Source organism: Lissotriton helveticus, chromosome 2_2 (genome assembly GCF_964261635.1).
Source record: "Lissotriton helveticus chromosome 2_2, aLisHel1.1, whole genome shotgun sequence".
Classification (NCBI taxonomy): domain Eukaryota; kingdom Metazoa; phylum Chordata; class Amphibia; order Caudata; family Salamandridae; genus Lissotriton; species Lissotriton helveticus.
In genome coordinates this window covers 290,520,669-290,539,495 of record NC_136060.1, presented here as the reverse complement: position 1 = coordinate 290,539,495, position 18,827 = coordinate 290,520,669, and the positions used below count along the sequence as shown (strand labels likewise).

Genomic DNA, 18,827 nt, shown 5'->3' with positions numbered 1-18,827 from the left:
TCCCCAGTATAGAAAGAGGAAGAGGAGGGGTAGTACCTGCAGCACCCAACCTGCATCAGGTGACCAGTATAGAAAGAGGGAAAGAGGAAGAGGAGGGGTAGTACCTGCAGCACCCAACCTGCATCAGGTCCCCAGTATAGAAAGAGGAAGAGGAGGGGTAGTACCTGCAGCACCCAACCTGCATCAGGTCACCAGTATAGAAAGAGGGAAAGAGGAAGAGGAGGGGTAGTACCTGCAGCACCCAACCTGCATCAGGTCACCAGTATAGAAAGAGGGAAAGAGGAAGAGGAGGGTTAGTACCTGCAGCACCCAACCTGCATCAGGTCCCCAGTATAGAAAGAGGGAAAAAGGAAGAGGAGGGGTAGTACCTGCAGCACCCAACCTGCATCAGGTCACCAGTATAGCTATCTAATCCTCTCTCTGCTGTTCACACTCGTAGCATGGGTGCCCCCTCTGACAATGCAGCGCCAAAATCCACGTCACTGCGCCAATGCAGGCCCCCTGGCACCATGGTGCAAAGTGCCTACATTGATGCAGGATTGTTTTTGTGCAGGAAGGTAAGCCTTACTGCACAAAAACAATCGTAGGAGGCATAATCCTCTTCCTGTGTATGCTGCAGAATTCAGCAAACATAGAAAGAGAAAGAAACAAGGAGAAATTGAAATATTTGTCCTTGTTACGCCTCCCCTGGGAAGGTGTAAGATTTTGGCGCATTGCTAGGTTTACAAGTTATTGTAAACCTTGGGGCGCATCAAAATCTATTGGAGTGCCTTCCCAGGGCAGAGTAACGCAACGCCGCAATTTACACGGCATTGCATTACTCCAGATTTTTGGAGCCATGGCAACAAGAGGAAATAGGATTGCAGCATAACTTACACAGGAGATAATGATAAGAACACCACACAGGGCTTAAGTAACGTTATATGAGTTGAAATAGATTTTCCGTTTGCTTTGAATTAGGGAATTTAGGTTTTCTTAACACTTTCACTGGTGTCCAGGAATAAGGCTTTGTTATGACAGGACACGGCCATTACAGCCTGGGTAGGTTCTGCATGGTGCACGTGAGCACTTCCTAGGCCATCGTTGTATATGGACTGATAATTTCTATGAAAGGAGTAATCAGAAAGTTTAAGATTTCCAGGGATACCGCAGCGTTGCTGTGTTTCCCTTTTAGAAGGACAAGTCTCTGGACGGAAAAACAGAGAAACATGTGTTCTTTGTATATGTGAGAGTGAATGAGAGGAGCAGTCCTGAGCTGGCCTATGTGAGTAGAAGCGATTCTGTGAGTAGACCGCTCCAGAGAAGAAAGAAGGTGAGAGGGCGGTGAAACGCATGTTGTCCAGTGAGAAGCCTTTTGGTCTGAGGACGGGCCTGAGTTTGTGAGCACTTTGAATCTTTGTACTTGGTCTCGGGAGTTGTGTTGGCTGAATAATCGTACATTTTAATAGCCCCATTGATTAACATTGGTTTGCTGCTCCCTCCTTTTGATTTGTAATGGGCCTTCCTGTTTTTACAACCTACATGGTCCAGTTTCACTGCATAAAGTATCATTAAGTATTCACAGTATTTTCCTAATGGCACAGTTTTAACTTGAGAATTGGTTTAAATATAAAGAAGTATACAATATTTTTTAAATTAATAATAGAATAGTATCCTCAGTTTTATTACTTTTAGTCTCACCTATTTTAGTAGTTGTAATATGTTAGCCTCGTGATTTCGTTTGATTCATTGCAGAGAATACATAATAACTGGTGTTATTTATCTTTTCTTTAAGCAAAAAGCCTTCCTATACACTGAAAGTAGTATTTCGCTGTAGCTCTAATAATGAAATCATTAAGAATGTTAATGGTCTTCCAAATGAAACTACTTGAAACCACCCCATTGTTGTCCTGTGTTCTCAGTGGCGGAATTTCATTGAAGCCTTCTTCAGGGATGGACGCCATGAGAGCGGATATGGGAGGGGCAGCTACTATCTGTTCTGCGATTATCACAGCAGCAGCACTTCAGCTACCACTTAATATTATTGGTGAGTATGAGTGGTACTGAATCAAGCCCTATGACATGCTCTTTTCTCTCTGATGTGTCCTCGTTTGGAACACTGAGTATGGTCTGCCTTCTTCAGGCGGTCATGCAGTCGGCAGCATGTTTGATGCTGCAGTCAGGACATAGGCAGTGCCATTTCACTGCGTGAGCTTTTGGATTCTTCTATTTTTATTGTGTGATGTAAATGATCTAGTTCTTGCCCTGTATCTGATAATGTGACCCAGCAGTCTAGGCTAAGAGATGCCTTAGAAATAGCAGCACTAAAAGAATGAGGACAGATGCTTTGTTGGTAATCTGGATTGCACACCAACTGTGACACAGACTGTTGTGTTTTTGATGGTTTTTCGATGTGCTGTGTAATTTGAATAAATAGTGGCGGTATCTGCTTGCTGGTATGTGCTTGTTGGAAAATGGTTTACTGAAGGTTGTAAGTATGCACCGACCATCAGTAACAAGGCCACCGACACAGTGCTGAACCCTAAACAGTGTCTCTATAAATTAGTCCCTTGCTCAATCCTGGGTAGCTGACAACGAGCAATAAGGCTTAATTTAGGAGACAGGTATGTGAAGTATTTAAAAACACCAATACCGTAAATAAGCGAGACACAACACACAATAAAAATCACACACTAATTTATAACAATAGGAAACATTTTTATCTTTAAAATGACACTAAAACAACAAAAATCTAATGTAAGAAAACAGAGCTATGATGTTTTAGAGATTAACCACTTTATGGTACTTAAAAACATATAGGGCCACTCTGGGACATCTGATTGCGCTTGACCGGGACAAAGTCAAAGTTTCAGGCCGACCGTGCTGGAGTCCAGGTCGGATACGCTAAGCGGGAGGCCGCAGTCAAAATTTTACCTTCACACTTTGACACGTTTCTGGAGCTTTTTCTTCTGACGGCACTTGACCCTCCACAGCTGGTTGGATTCAGAGATGGTTCACCAGCTTGGTTTTCTGTGATGCCCCGGTCATATCCTGGAAGTCCAGAGCTTTCAGCAGGATGAACCTGAAATCCTGGCCAGGTCAGGGTTGAAGGTGGCCGGCTTGACTCTCGGGGTCTGGTCGGTCACCTTATGGAGCTTTTCCCCAAACTTCAGTAGGTGCTTCCGGAATGTCTCCTTGTAGGTTCAAAGTGTCCAAAATGCAAATCCAAAGGTCTGGAATCTCCTGAGTGTCTCTGGAAGGTCTGGACTACAATCCCCACAATGCACTTGACCAAATCCTTAAAAGCCCACTAGACCCACTCCAGGAGGGGGACCCTTGGTGGAGATGATGCAGGTGGGCTCTGTTAACCTGTAGCTGCAGGGAGTCCACTCCTTAATCCTTCTTGAAGCAAGGCACAGTCCCATGGTTCTAGTACCAAATTGTGCGGCATGTACAGTCCTCCAGAGTGCAGGCCTTTTGGGTACAAATTCAGATACCAGCAGGGCAGCCATTCTTTTCCTTGTAGTTTCAGGCAGCAGAACTGAGAGGCTATGCAGCTGTCACATATTTATTCTCAGCTTCTGGGCATCAAGCAGGGGGGGCACCCCTGACCAGTGGGACGCAGGGGGCCTCACAGGCACATGACCACTCCTCCAAAGTGAGGCATAATCTTGTCCGAGAAAGCACTATTCTTTCAAAATCCTGGAGGGTGCTCTGAACACCAGAGTGAAGAAACTCAGCTGAAGCTGCCTAGTGGATCAAGAATTGCACCTCCAACCGGAGGTGGTGCAAGGTCTCTTTCAGCAGAGGGGAGAACCTTGGTTAGATCTGTTCACCACTGCCAAAAAGTGCAGTTTCAGCAGTTCTGCACGCTGGAGTTTCGAAGGCGGCTCTCGCTCTGAGACGCTTCCCATCTCAAGTAGAGCTTCGGCCTCCTGTACACCTTTGTGTCCATACCTCACCTGCCCAGAGTTCTCAAGAAGATCAGGAACAACCAGGCTCAAGTTATGCTTGTGACTCCGGACTAGGCTCGGAGAGTCTGGTATCCCAAACTGTTGTTCTTATCCATTGGTCCTCCGATCAGTCTGCCCCTTTGGGAGGATCATCTGGTGCAGCAGGGGAGGATTCTCCACCCAAACTTGCCAACAATTTGCCTTCATGCATGGAGTTTGAGTGGCGACAGTTGACAGTTTTCGATCTTCCACCCGAAGTCTGTAATGTTATTTTGGCAGCTTGGCGTCTCTCAACAAAGATGGTATACGCCGGCCAGTGGAGCAAGTTTATGGCATAGTGTACAGCCAAACAGGTGGACCCTTTTTCTGCACCCTTTTGCCAAGTTCTTTAGTCTATCCTGGCCCAGCAGGGCTCTGCATTGGGCAAAATCAGCCTTCCCTCTTCAAGTCCCCTATTGTAAATTAGTTCCTCAAAGGTCTGCTGCACATGTTTCCTCCAGCTCCCTTCCTTATGCCTCGATGGGACCTTAACTTGGTTCTTACTTTTCTAATGTGTGCTCCTTTTGAGCTGCTTCATACCTGCCCTCCTAGGCTCCTCACCATCAAGACATCCTTTCTGGTGGCAATAACATCTGCCCGCAGGCACTGTCATCTCAGCCTCCATACATCTCTTTTTTCGCCCGACAAACTGGTCCTTCGTATTCAAGCATCCTTCTTGCCAAAGGTAGTCACCCAGATCCACGTAAGCCAAACCATCACTTTGCCTACCTTTTACGCTCTGCCTCATGCCTCTAAGGAAGAGGAGAGACTCAATCAGTTGGACCCAAAAAGAGCGTTGTTCTACATTGACCCCACAAAATCGTTCCGGGTGGATGATCAACTCTTCCTGGGATATGTTGGAGCCAAGAAAGAGAAGGCAGTGCAGAAACTTACCATCTCCAGATGTATTGTACTCTGCCTTAAGATCTGCTGCGCACTGGTCAAGAAGCTGCCCTCAGAGAGCTTGCATGCTCAATCCACCAGACCAAAGGCTACAACCACTGCTAGCACGCGGAGTAGTGGTCCTGGACATCTGTCAGGCAGCAAAGGGGGCTTCGCTACATACGTTCAACAAACACTACTGCCTAGACTGGCCAGTCCATCAGGATGGGCTCTTTGCCTATTTGATCCTGCAGGACTTTCTTGTCTAAATCAGATTTGCAGACCTTCCTCCCGGGAAGTATTGCTTAGGTATCTATTCTAAGGTAATACATCTGCTGTTGGAAGTCTTTCTCAGCTGAACAAGTTGCTTACCTTTGCTTATGCCTTATCTGGTAGAGACTCTATATAGGCCCCGATTCCTTACTGACCCACCTATCCTCCCCGCTCTGCAAACTGATTTGTAGGGATTTTTAACGTTTCAGGGTTGTTCCCTTTTTAGGGCCCTAGTTCTACACACCAGTGGTCGGTGTTGTTCATGGCTCTGCACTTCTGGTGTGGAAAGTTGTGAAAAGAAACTGATGTCAATGCGCAGGGGTGGCGGCAAAATAGGCACAATGCATGTCACTTCCGGCGCGGACCGCGCCACACGGAACGATGTCACCTACTGGCTTTCAAAGGTACTGCTCATGAAAACTTTCCGGAATCAGTCTGACACTTGTGGAATATTCTAAGGTAAGGAATCTGTGGCTAGATAGTCTCTACCAGATACTCTTGGAGAAGCATGTAAATCTCACACTGGCCAATTTTCTAGAGAAGAATGACATACTTCATCCCACTCAGATGGGTTTCCGAGCCTCACGTAATACAGAATCAGCAATCTTGGCTATCACAGAGGAGCTAAAGGCGATACTGGATGAGGGTGGATTGGCTGCTATCCTCTTACTGGAACTCAGCGCAGCCTTTGACACCGTAGATCACACTATCTTAAAAGAGAGACTAAGGGAAATAGGAATTCAAGGCAAAGCCATGGACTGGCTTGCCTCTTTCTTCGAGAGTATATCCTTCCAAGTGATGGAAACTGGCTGTTTCTCAGATCGCCTCCCAATCAAATGTGGTGTCCCACAGGGCTCATCCCTTAGTCCTACTTTATTTAATATATATGTACGACAGCTGGCCAATATAATAAGCCTAAAAATGAAAGTGTGTCCTCATGTAACGTAACTGGTGCTATGTAAAGCGCTCTGATAACTGATTCGGTTCGGTTCTAGTTCGCGCTATATAAAACTCTGCAAAAAAAAAAAATACAGGAATTTGGCATCTCAGTGGTGTCATAAGCTGCTGACACCCAGTTGGTAGTGTCTCTAACAAATGGCTCGAACCAAGTAACCATCAGCTGAGCCACTGTCTTGAGAGAGTGGTAAAATGGACTTCAAACAGTTGTTAGAAGCTAAATGGTGGAAAAACAGAGCTTATGTTATTGGGAAATCTCACCATTCACGCACCCCTGACACAGTGGCCCCACTGCATGGAAGACCCACCTATCCCAAAACCAGCCATAAAAAACCTGGGAGTCTGGCTGGAGGAAACACTCACAATGTACTGTCATTCTAGGAAATTATCAGGAATCTGCTTCTCGCTTCATAAAATGTTAAGGAAGATTATTGAAGTGATCCCTGTGCACATGGAAAAAACGGTCATTCAGTCCCTTACAATTTCACACTTGGACTATGGCAACTCGCTTTATGTGGGCTCGCCTAAATATGTAACAAAGAGACTCCAGGTGGTGCAGAATGCGACAGACAGACTTTTATTAAAAATTCCCAACAGTGTATCTATTAAGTAATCGCTAACACAGCTTCACTGGTTGCCTATCAAAGCAAGAATCAAGTTTAAATCCCTCTGTATGGCATTTACGGCCAATAACAAAAAAGGCTCACTAAAGCTCAGACAATTGATATCCAGGTACACCCCAACCAGACCCTTAAGATCTTCCCAGCAACAGCTCCTCAAGACAACCAGAGTCAAAAGGGCTAGATCATTTGCCCATCTGGTGCCAAAGCTGTGGAATGCCCTTCCATTTGAAGTCAGAGCCCCACTAAATAAAACCTCCTTCAGGAAAAACTTAAAAACATGGCTGTTTCCTCTGTAAGTACCTGAAGGAACAGAGCTTTGCAAACAGTACTCTCCAGCGCTGGGAAGCCTTCGGGCAGCCATGCGCTCTACAAATTCTAAACATAAACATAAGGCGTTATCGAAGGTTAGCTACTTGCTCATTCAGATGCATCGGAGCCAATGTTAATAAATTGATACAAAAGCATTATTTTTTAACATACTGATATGAAATAGTTAGGATTTGTACTAAAATCAAAATATTTATTATAATGAGGCTTCCATAAACATGTGCTGCTTTGATGCATTAACAACTTTGCTGTGTCTCTTTGTGGCTCCTCTATGCCTCGGACATTTTTCCTACTATCTCAACCTCCCCTCATCTTTAGGTCTGGCTCCACTTTGTGAAAATATGCCCAGCGGTAGAGCGAATAAGCCAGGAGATGTTGTCAGAGCCAAAAATGGAAAGACAATTCAGGTATGTTATTATTAATGGTCCAAAGGCTGATGAGTTCTAACCAGTTTCTGTTGATCCAGATTTGTGCTGTCAATACTGTGTAGAGGTTTTCAAACACTTATAAATGATATCCTCTGTATTTAAGACCAGAGAACCAAACTGAGGCTTTGAAATTTGGTCTTGTGTAAAAGGAGCGCTTTAACTGTAGAAGAGGTTGATATGCAGTAATTAGGAGTTCAAAGTCATTAACTCACACAGCAGGCATCTTTTCAAGGTTCATCTGTTGCTAGGCCAACAGTTTGGTTTTGTGATGTTCAAATATCTTCAGTGGCGGCTAACCTTTAAGTCAGATTACATTTCTTCTAATAAAAGTTTACAACTTAATCTAAGGGAGAGGAGTTGGCCTAACGGCTAGGGAGGTCGACCTAAAATCTGGGGAACTGGGTTCGAGTCTCAGCAAGGACGTGCAACATCCTGTGATCTGGGCAAATCTCCCTGTGTCTAACAAAAATGTATGTGTCCTCATGTAACGCAACTGTTGCTCCTGTAAAGCTTTCTTGATACCCGATACCTTCTGGTCAAGTTTGCGCTATATAAAACTCTGTAAAAAGAAGAAAAAAAAGTTGGGCCATTTACAGGTGGAATAGGAGTGGAGGTAAATTACAAACTTGTCATACTCCCCATTTAACTGTGTTTGCAAAGGAATAAACATTATTGGCCTCCACTAAAACCTGAAGTTGGTGAAAACATGTTTTAGAGTTTTTTAGCTATAAATGGAAGTAGTGAAATTGGCCAATAACTTCCGATATCATCGGGTGCAGAGAGGGCTTATTTAGTAGAGGTTTGACCAATGCCACTTGCTAAGTATCTGGAACCTTGTAGTGGGAAAAGAACTAATTAAAAAGAAAAACTAAATCAGGAATTATGTGTTTAGGTAATTGCTTCTTTATTTTGGCAGGACAGATGTCTTCACCTCACTAACAATTCCTTCACAGTTTGAACAGCAACAGCTTGCTTAATGTGGACATACTTCATGGTTTGGGAGTAATGGCTAGCAATCCTAGTTTGTAAATAATATATGTTTTAATTATGTCAATTATGGTCAGAATGTGTGATGCTAATCTTTCGAACAAAGCCTGAGGGGAGTCAAAAAAAATCTTGGTTGACCGGTCAAGATAAATCTTTCATAACAGAAGTTCCCAACACAAATTAGAATTAATAATTTGAGCAGTATAATATTCGCATTTGGCTAGGTAAATGCCTTGCTTATGTTTACATAGAGTTTACAGATATAACAGTTTGTCATTGGAGTCATATTTGGCTCTCCGACACCTTTCTGCCCTGTGGGATTCAAGTTTCAATAAAGGTAACTCATCTTTAAACTATGGATTAGATATACACGTTAAATTAGCTAAACAGTAGATTGTCTTGGGAAGTAGAATTGTGTCCAAATATAATCATAGATGCAATATGGTAGATTATAGAAAGTAAAAATTGCATCTAACAGGTTGCTTACCATATGTGTCGGCCATTGATTCAGCAGAGATGGGATATTTGCAGCAAGCCTGGGCGGTGAACTCCACTCTGTTTGCAGTGTTTTACGCATTCCCTGAAGCACACGGAGTTCTTAAAACTCCATTATATGGAGCAGAGATTTTTCCCCACTCGCACTCACCAACTTCTAGTTGGCGAGCAAAGAAAATCCACCTCCCAGCGAGATTTCTCAAAGCGGGAGGTGGCGGATAGTCGCAGCGGCTTGCATTGAGAAACCTTCCAATCGTGTTGAAAAAGCTGCCTCTCGAATAGAAAATCTATTTGTGCGGCAGAATAGAAGTAGTGCCTTCTTGTTCTGCGTGTGGTGCCGTTTGCGTTGATTTTACAGCGCAAGACAAACACCCAGCGCTGAAAATCAACACGAACAATGTGACCAAACTAACTCTGTCACTTGCAGAACTTTGTGGAGCACTGCAGAGTTTTTAGTCACTTTGCGGAGTTCCGCATTACAAAACTCCACCCAGGCCCAATTTGCTGTCATATAATTTAAAAAGGCAAGGCAGCACCCAGTGGTTGGTCTAACCAGAAATAAAAAAATCATCTAAGTCCATTGTCTCATTACTATTTAAAATAAAATTGCAAATATCACTCATTAGTCCTTCTGTATTGCAGGTTCAGTAATTAGGGAGGAGAGTAAGATAGAAAATGTATAGGAATCATCATATCTGACTGCACAGTTTAGAGGGATTTGTTTCAGGTCTAGGGTGCCTTTGAGGATGGTCTCAACTGCCCGCCTTCCCTTTCTAAGATCATGGTCTTCTCTTATAATAAAGTAGGTGGGAGGGGGACAACAGTTAATCTAGAATACAGTCCGAGGTATCATGAAACCAGGCTTCAGTCAGACAGGATAATTACTTGAGGAACTGGCATAATTCCGCAAACTGGACTCTGTTTCACTGCTACAGAGCCCAGAAGTATTTTAAGGGCTATAACTGGGAAAAAGTGTTTGGGGAGAAGGGGTGGCAACAATATGGCATCTTAACAGAGGGCTTAAAAGGGGATTTTAAGGGACAATGCAGCAACAACTTGGCAACAATCCATATGAGGTGGGCAACAGTTCAAGATAATAGGAAATATCAACACACTTGGTTGTGCGTCAAACAGTTCCCCAGGTTGCCTATTCTTGTTCATTCTCACAATGCAGCAATAGGTTTTCCTTATTTGAACTAGTTACAGTACATGGAAGTGCATAGTGTTGCACATTGCTGTTAAAGCCGCTTGGTTTGTGGCTGGTGAACAGGCGCAGGTGTGCTTGCTTTTGGCATGGCACCAGAGTGCATGCTGCACTGTTGAATTGTGCTTGTACTTAAGTAGAGGTCGGGGTGGTGGCACATATGGACTGGACTGCAGATTAAAGTGCTGACATGATTCACACAGCAACCCAAACACTACCGAGATGGGTAATTCCTTCCCAACCACTGCAAACTCGGGAAAGGAAAAAACGACTGGCTGGCAGAGAAGGAGAGAACAACACTAAAAAATAGCATTAGTGGGATGAACTAACTAAAGTGCATTAAAACATGAAAAGGCAAAGAAATGAGGGCGCAAAATAGGTTTAAACAAGCAGCTACATCAATGTGGAAGATTTGTTTTGGGGATAAGGAAAGTCTGAAAGCAATGTAGAAAAGAGGCAGGTTAGATCCATGCTTAGGTCCATGCAGATATATTACTTTGGGTGTTGGGTTGAAACTGGTGAATGTGGTTATGTGGGTGGACAACTCTGGCAAGATGCGTTGTAGAAGGCTGGCCTCACAGGAGGAAAAGCTCACAAGCCTCACTTGGCAGAAAATACTCCAGTAACGTTGGAATGATCCAAGGAATGCAAAGGCCCCTTTACTACTTTTGACTCCCAAAAAAGGCTCAGATATTCTATTGTGGGTTAATTAATGTGGTGTAGTTTTGCTTGTTGGCGGTGGATTGTGAGTAAAAATATTATATGTGGGCTCTTAGTAGGATTCAACTTACTGTAGGTCAATTTATTTGTAGCTATTAATGATAGCCAAATTGTAGTTAAACATGTTTTTCTTTCCTTGTGCACTTAGATTGACAATACTGACGCAGAAGGACGTTTGCTATTGGCAGATGCTCTTTGCTATGCACACACGTTTAATGCCAGAGCCATTGTGAATACAGCAACGTTGACAGGTAATAGTGTTGCTATGCGAGTTGCCTTGGTTTTGTTTTAGATCCGCCGCATTTTCCGAGCTCTTGGATCCCAGTGAGATATGGTAAGCGTACAATTTGCCCCTCTCGCCGTTAACTGTTTGTATACTTTGAAACTGGAAAATGTTAACTTCTTTGACATGGGTCATATCTTATGGGGTACGGAAGCTTGAGTTATTTAGAGGTCCAATGCTTTTGAATCTTATGCAAAAGAAAAGCTTGATGGTTGACTCCACAAAACACAAAAACAGCAAGGATTTGCCGGATTTGTGGCTTCCAGCATTTCCGCTATTTAAAAGCCAATTAAGAAGCAGGTTGCCCGTGGGCAAGCAGACTGTTCTAGTAGTAATCACCATGAAGAATATGAGGGCAAAGGTGTAAGCAAAATTATCTTAATTATGAACGCTGACCTTTCATTCAATATATCCATTCTCCAAGAATGTACCAAAACCTTGTGCCTTCTCAATGCCTAACGACTAGACTTTCACAGCAGCTGCATTAGGCTATAGTAAGGATTGGCAATTATGTGTGGCAGGATTAAAGTCTCCATAGTACTTCACCCTGATAATGCAAGGCTGGTTCTTGCCTGTATGTTCGTTTTTGTGAAACAGCTTAGGCCCTTTGAGTCCCCTTGATGGTTTGCAGCTTGGAATCAATGCAACAGTTAGCAGTAACAGTAAAAAAAACATTATTGTATACATACCATATACACATCCCTCACCGAAACCTCAAGGTCTCATCCACAACACGTTTGTGAAATGTACATCTACTAGACTTTGTTTCAACACTATGAATTTAACTTTATATGTTATTATTCTTTAAAAATCTTTCTGTGCCAGCCTGGTATGCTCCAACTTCCTGACAAAGCAGGCCTGAAACAAGAGGGGGTTCATTGAAAGTAAATGACATGAGGAGGTAGAGCTAAGTGCAAGATGGCACAGGACGTATCTTAGGTTCCTGGTGCCATTACCAGTCAAAATATTGTGTCAAGATCATGTCTGACCACCCGAGCGTGCCTTGTGGATACCGGGTGCCACACACTGGTATTGATCCCATGTGCGTTTGGAGTACCGGGGGACCCTCATAGACATAAGATGGCGACCCGCCAGAGTGAAGGCCGTGTTTGGAAATGGTACAGAAGATGACAGTGAAGCCTGGGCCTGGGCTGGCCAGTAGCTAATGGGGGTGCAGTGACTTGCCCCATTCCTTCAGAGGAGAACAAAGTAGGAGACTGCTGCCTCTATAGTGTGGGCGAGTCAGTATGATGAGAGCCCTCTCTTCTCGTTCTCCCAACCTCCCTCCCGTGGCAAAGGAGTCGGGTGCCGGGCGAGATACCCTGGAAACTGTAACTGATGGTTAGATTCTGAATAAATGTTCTGAGATACTTATATAAATTATGTAGGATAGTATAGGCAGTTTACAGGAGATGTACTGTATTGGAAATGTGAAGTACAGAACACATTTCACATATTAGTTGCATAAGCTATTGCGTTGGTTTGGTGGTCAATAGTTGTGCTACAGGGTGTTATTGTTTCTGCTAATTTATTTTAACTGTATATTTTACAGGTGCGATAGATGTTGCATTAGGATCTGCTGCAGCAGGTGTTTTTACAAATTCAGCCTGGCTTTGGAATCACCTTCATGAGGTATATTTCTCAACCAATGTTTCTATTTTTATAGGTTAAAAACAGGCTAAAATGCGGAGCATTGTTAGAGAACCTGTATCACACTTCACAGTATACTTTCAGCTCTGGAATGTCATATCTCTGGGGGAAACGGCCTTTACAACTAAGCCGTTTCCCCGAAATCTTTAACCACGCATGCAGTACAACGCATGCGTGGTTACCACTAATGCCTTTACCACGCATACCTTTACTACGATGTTTGTAGTAAAGGCATATGTGGTAAAGGTAAAAATAAAAAAAGGGGGGCTTGGGGGGGTCTCCCCCCCAAATAAAACAACTCACCATAAGTCACGTCGGCGTCAGCGTCGTTAAAGAGAAATCGGAAAAAATGCAGTTTTCTCTTAACGACGTATGACGTCACCACGCAATTATTCGAGGAAAAGTTTATCCGTAGTAAACGAATTCCGTTGTAACGCATGCGTGGTAAAGGCATGCGTTGCAACGGAATTCGTTGTATCATCATATATTCTATCTCTGGTTATCTACTAACTAGGTAAAACAAGTGTAGTATTTCATTGTGGCTTACAAAAGGTTCACTCTTACCACACACTTCTCATCTTAACTCGAACAATACCTCCCTAAAGTGGTGACGGCTCTGAAATAGCTGTCACCGAGAGAGTCTTGTTAAATCTTAGAACATGACAGAGATTGTCACTCGGTTCTTAGTGCCAGACACTTCTAACCTCCTGAGCATGCTGTTCGTAATAGGATTGCTTGTAATTTGCTCTCTGGAGCTCAGTAATTGCTTTGCATCCAGTACAACAGAGATCGAAGGGCCTTAGATTTGCTTAGGGAAGCTGAACAAAAATTGGAGACCAACAAAAGTGTAACACATATGAAAATCAATGGTCATTAGAATTCTTTCTTAGAAATACCATGCATGAACTTTCAGTCTTCAAATATGTGGTAGAAAAGCGACCATAAGGGAGGTTTGTGGACTCTAGAACACCCAGCGAGTCCACCCATCCTTTCTTCTTGGGTCTCAGCTACAGATACCTGTTGGCAAACCTTTCCTTTCAGATACATATTGTATACTTATGTGTGCAGTACCAATGCATAGAGTGGACTTTGAGTCCGCCATTTTTCAAGATCGGTTTGCTTTAATTTCTGTCTCCTTTGTGTTCTTCCTGTTTTATGACTCTCCTCCCGGGCCAGATGATCACCTCGCTGGTTTCATTCGGCATGTTCCACTGCACACAGAGTTCTGTTGGTCGCACTGATAAAATGTCCTAGGGTATCCTCCGAAGTTAAGTTAGCTAGGGGCTTGTATATCCAAACCTTAGAAGCTAGGAAGTCCGAAATCAGACGCAAAGCTTGGGAGGACCTTGAAGAAGCTAGTAAAAGGCTAAGTTCTGTGAGATGGTCAACAGACCCTTCTTTAAGGAGCAAGATGAATCTATTATTGACGCAGTCATTCCAGTGGAGGCCTGGCTCACTCATTTCACAAAAATCTTTTACCTGCGGATATTCCTCCTGGTTATATATTTTATCTTCCCCTCTGTTTTAGCTCATGATCCCCAACATTATCATGAGGTTCAGGAGGTCATTACTGCCCTAAATACGTGCATTACAGATAAAGCACCAGAACTAGTTGGGGTCCCAGCGGATTTTTTCAAATCAAACATTCCTCTGTGTCTGCTATTGTGGTCCTGATATTTAAAGGTGATCAGTCACAGACATTATTTATTTATTTATAAGGTTTTATATAGCGCAAACTTGACCCACGAGGGTATCAGAGCGCTTTACATTCAGAACGTTGCGTTACAGTTACATCAGAAACAATAGCATAGTAAGGTACAGTACACAAAAACAAGTTTCAGGAAGTCGTAGGGAGGGAGGAGTAATAGCGGGGAGACGAGGAACTGTGCCCAATGTCCGGCTGGGTAGGTGACGGTCAAGGGTGAAACCAGGGCCAATCTCCTCATTAGCTGTCTAGCAGCTCCACCGGTCATCAGCCATAATGCTCAGGTCTCAGGAAACCAGTTTTAGTTAATTGAATTGCGAAGGTTATATAGCGCTGTCTAGACCCGGAGGTATCAGAGCGCTTAACCAGAGGATCGTTGCATTAAACGGTACATCAAAATGTTTATATAGTGCTAGCTAGACCCGGAGACATCCAATTTCCTTGATGGACTCGAGAGCCAAGATCTTAGGCCGTATCCTATTATCACGCCTCGAAGATTGGGCCGTCACAAAAAAACATTTTGTCAGATGTGCAGTTTGGGTTCACACAGGGCATTGGGATAAATTGAGCAATGCCTGAATCTGTACCTAATTTGGGGAAAGTATGTGAAAGCCAAGAAGGGCTCTTTGCACCTTTTATTGATTTATCAAGCTCCTCAGACCTCGTTAACCACTCTCAGCTGTGGGAGATTATGAGAACAATGGGTGTTGAAAAGGATTTACTGTCTCTTATAATGCGCCTCCATCAGGACCGCACAGTAAAGATATGCTAGGGCCCCTCAGGTGAATGTTCTCCAAGCATTTGATCAATCAGGGGTGTTAATCAGGGGTGCATCGCGGCCCAATTCCTTTTCCTGCCGTACATAAATGGAATTAGTGAGTTTTCGATTAGAAAAGTAAAGATGTGCCCTGCGTGGGCCATCTCATTATATGTGGATTACACCGTTTTAATAGCCCAAATTGCAAATTGCTTGCAGCTCCTTTTAGACTTGTTTTTAACATATATGGAGGACCAACCTTTAAAGTAAATTTTTTAAAGTGCTACATTATGACTTGTGGTAGCCCTGGTAACAAGTCAAAGTCGTTTAATGTTGATGAGTCTGCTGTATTAAAGGTTAAAAATTGCAATTACCTGGGGATTTTGTATAACCATTTTCTAAGCTGGTCCCCTCTTGTAATACTGAGAGGACAGACTTTTAGGAGAAATATTGAAGCCATCTTTTTAGATTCGCCAGTAAGCTTCAAAATAAACCAATTGAAGCAATGCTGAATATTTACAAGAGTAAGTTTATGTCAGCGTGCATTTATGGTGCTGGCCTTTGGGGGTGTAACAATGTGGAAATATTACAACGCATAGAGAATCAATTTACGTGTAGACTTTTATCAGTCCCGGGAAGCACTTCATCTTTAATTTGCCAGGGAGAGCTTGGCGTGACGGTTTGGAAAGTTGTGATGAGTCTAGCACCCCTATTACTCTGGACGAAAATTTGGACAGCATAAGGGGCTGGACTAACAAGATCTTGTATCTCTGAATACCTGCTACTAGATGGGGCAGAACAAATACCATAGCTTAAGTTCGTGAAGGTTTCTTTAGAATGTTTGGGTCCTGTCTGATTTTTACAATTACCCTTTTTTAATTGACCCAAATCTTAAGTCACATGTTGAAAACTTGTAACTTGCGCTCTGCATAAACAACCGCTTAGATGCAGCCCGAAAGATGCAAAGCATTGTAAATTATGCTCAAGTAATAACAACCCCGGCTTAGAGCCTTACTTGGAATGGTTCATCGTTACTGCCTTACATTTTTTGGACAAAGCACTCTGCACTTTAAATCTGCCATTCCCGCAATGGGTGCCTGATCTCAAGTCCTACCCTCCTGCAGGTGCATAATTAGCTCAATTCAAAGCATTAGCCATTTATTCTTGTTTTGCCACTTTTACCAGGAGCCAAGACGCTGCTCCCTGGCACCTCGTCAATACATGGTCAATGTGAGACAGTACAAGGAAGGGCTATTGTGTATTCAGGCACTAGGTTCACTCGATGTCTGTTGCATACTACTCAATTTTATTTAACAAGCATTTACAATGCAACGGTCTCGGCATTGCAAAAGTTAGAGCTATTAGCATTGTAAATGAACGCGAGTTTAAGGTCTTGACATTGTAAATGACAAGGTCTTTTATTTATGTTTTAAAAACCAAAACCTAAATAAAAGTAATTGTCATTTACAATGCCAATAGCTCAAAGTCGCGTAATGTGTATGCCAAACTACAGTAGCCTCCTGACGAGTGCCCTTTCACTTAACTGTTTACAAATGAAAGCCCTGGCATTTTTTTTTTTTACAAATTAAGCACGGGTGGTGTCCGTGTTTGCATGGCAGTGGTGGTGTCCGTGTGTGCATGGGAGTGGTGGTGTCCGTGTGTGCATGGGAGTAATAATAATAATAATCCACATTTGTAAAGCGCACAATAACTCGTAAGGGTCTCTAGGCGCTGGGGGCCGTCGGGAAGATTAAGCAAGCTATTGCCCAGAGTCACATGGTGCTGGGCTAACCTGCGGCCGGAGCCGGGGATCGAACCGTGATCCCCAGATTCCAACGTCAGTCGCCCTGGCCGCGGCGCCACACCTCTCCCCTCAAGTGGAGTGGTGGTGTCCGTGTGTGCATGGGAGTGGTGGTGTCCGTGTGTGCATGGCAGTGGTGGTGTCCGTGTGTGCATGGCAGTGGTGGTGTCCGTGTGTGTATGGCAGTGGTGGTGTCCGTGTGTGTATGGCAGTGGTGGTGTCCGTGTGTGTATGGCAGTGGTGGTGTCCGTGTGTGTATGGCAGTGGTGGTGTCCGTGTGTGCATGGCAGTGGTGGTGTCCGTGTGTGCATGGCAGTGGTGGTGTGCGTGTGTGCACGGCAGTAGTGGTGTGCGTGTGTGCACGGCAGTGGTGGTGTGCGTGTGTGCACGGCAGTGGTGGTGCGCGTGTGTGCACGGCAGTGGTGGTGCCCGTGTGTGCACGGCAGTGGTGGTGCCCGTGTGTGCACGGCAGTGGTGGTGCCCGTGTGTGCACGGCAGTGGTGGTGCCCGTGTGTGCACGGCAGTGGTGGTGTCCGTGTGTGCATGGCAGTGGTGGTGTCCGTGTGTGCATGGCAGTGGTGGTGTCCGTGTGTGCATGGCAGTGGTGGTGTCCGTGTGTGCATGGCAGTGGTGGTGTCCGTGTGTGCATGGGAGTGGTGGTGTCTGTGTGTGCATGGGAGTGGTGGGGTCCGTGTGTGCATGGCAGTGGTGGTGTCCGTGCGTGCATGGGAGTGGTGGTATATCTGTCCGTCTCCATTGCACGGTGCCAAACCCACGAAAGAACAGTTTAATTCACCACTCCAAAAAGTTAAACTCCTGCGCCACTTTGCCTGAGCCCAAACAAGGATCTGTGTAAATGTTACTTCTGCGTGTGAATATTTGCCTTCCTTCCTTTTATGGACGCCTTAGCTGGCTCAGAAAATTGCCGGCATCTGGCTTGCAAATGGCGACCCTGCCCAAACGCGCTCTTGTGTGGAGCATTTCATGGGCTGGCTGCTCGTGGCTGGGGGCGGCGGCGCGCGCGCGCGACCAAATCCACATCACTAACGCGCACTCACCATCTGTTTTCCCCGCAGCTGGGCCTTGAATATTTGTCCAGGAGCTGATGGACTGAGGGGGGCACACCATCTCCGAGGGCTTTCTGATTCATTTAACCAGCCTGGCTGCCCCCCAGAGGAACCGCAGCACTGGTTTATTCATGATGGCTTTAGAAAAAACACTGTACATTTTTGTCTGACAAATAGTATCATTGTATAGAAAGAAAAGCTCTCACAATGCTGTATTGCCGGGTTTGCCAGGCGGTGGACGCATTCACCTCTAGGGGGCAGTGTTGTGCTCTGAGGAACGGGGGCTGAGCGAATGAGAGAGGTGGAAACAGCACGTGCTGGTTGTATTATGGCATTTACACATAATTTAGAGTGACATACAGACCTTTGTGAACAGGGCATTCAGGCCAAATGGGCATCAGTGCCAATAGTGCCGGTTTATATATTAAAATTGTGCATTAGTCAATTGCCATTGGTGAAACTTGGTGAATTTGCAATGTTACACAAATGTGTACAGCTCGTGAAGTAGCAAACCCTATTTTTTTCATCCGAAAAGTAAGATGGTATACAAATAAAAAATAAGATAAAAAACCCGGTAGAAGGACACGCTACACTTTTGAGCAATCTCAAAAATAAACAAATGTGATCACATGGGAAACGTGCCGCTCGGCAGATCAAAGTAAAACAGCTGCCACCTATACACACTGCCCTCAGGAGG

At 44.3% G+C, this 18,827-nt stretch overlaps 1 protein-coding gene across 2 annotated transcripts in view; it reads left to right on the top strand.

Annotated features, from left to right (window-relative positions):
* Positions 1-18,827, top strand: part of LAP3 (leucine aminopeptidase 3) — a 238,053-nt gene that overhangs the window by 207,059 nt on the left and 12,167 nt on the right. For both annotated transcript variants that reach the window (XM_078678427.1, XM_078678426.1), the window contains exons 8-11: positions 1,902-2,026; positions 7,352-7,440; positions 11,016-11,118; positions 12,703-12,782. In XM_078678427.1, the coding sequence (XP_078534553.1) occupies positions 1,902-2,026; positions 7,352-7,440; positions 11,016-11,118; positions 12,703-12,782 (397 nt within the window). The remainder of the gene's footprint in view (positions 1-1,901; positions 2,027-7,351; positions 7,441-11,015; positions 11,119-12,702; positions 12,783-18,827) is intronic.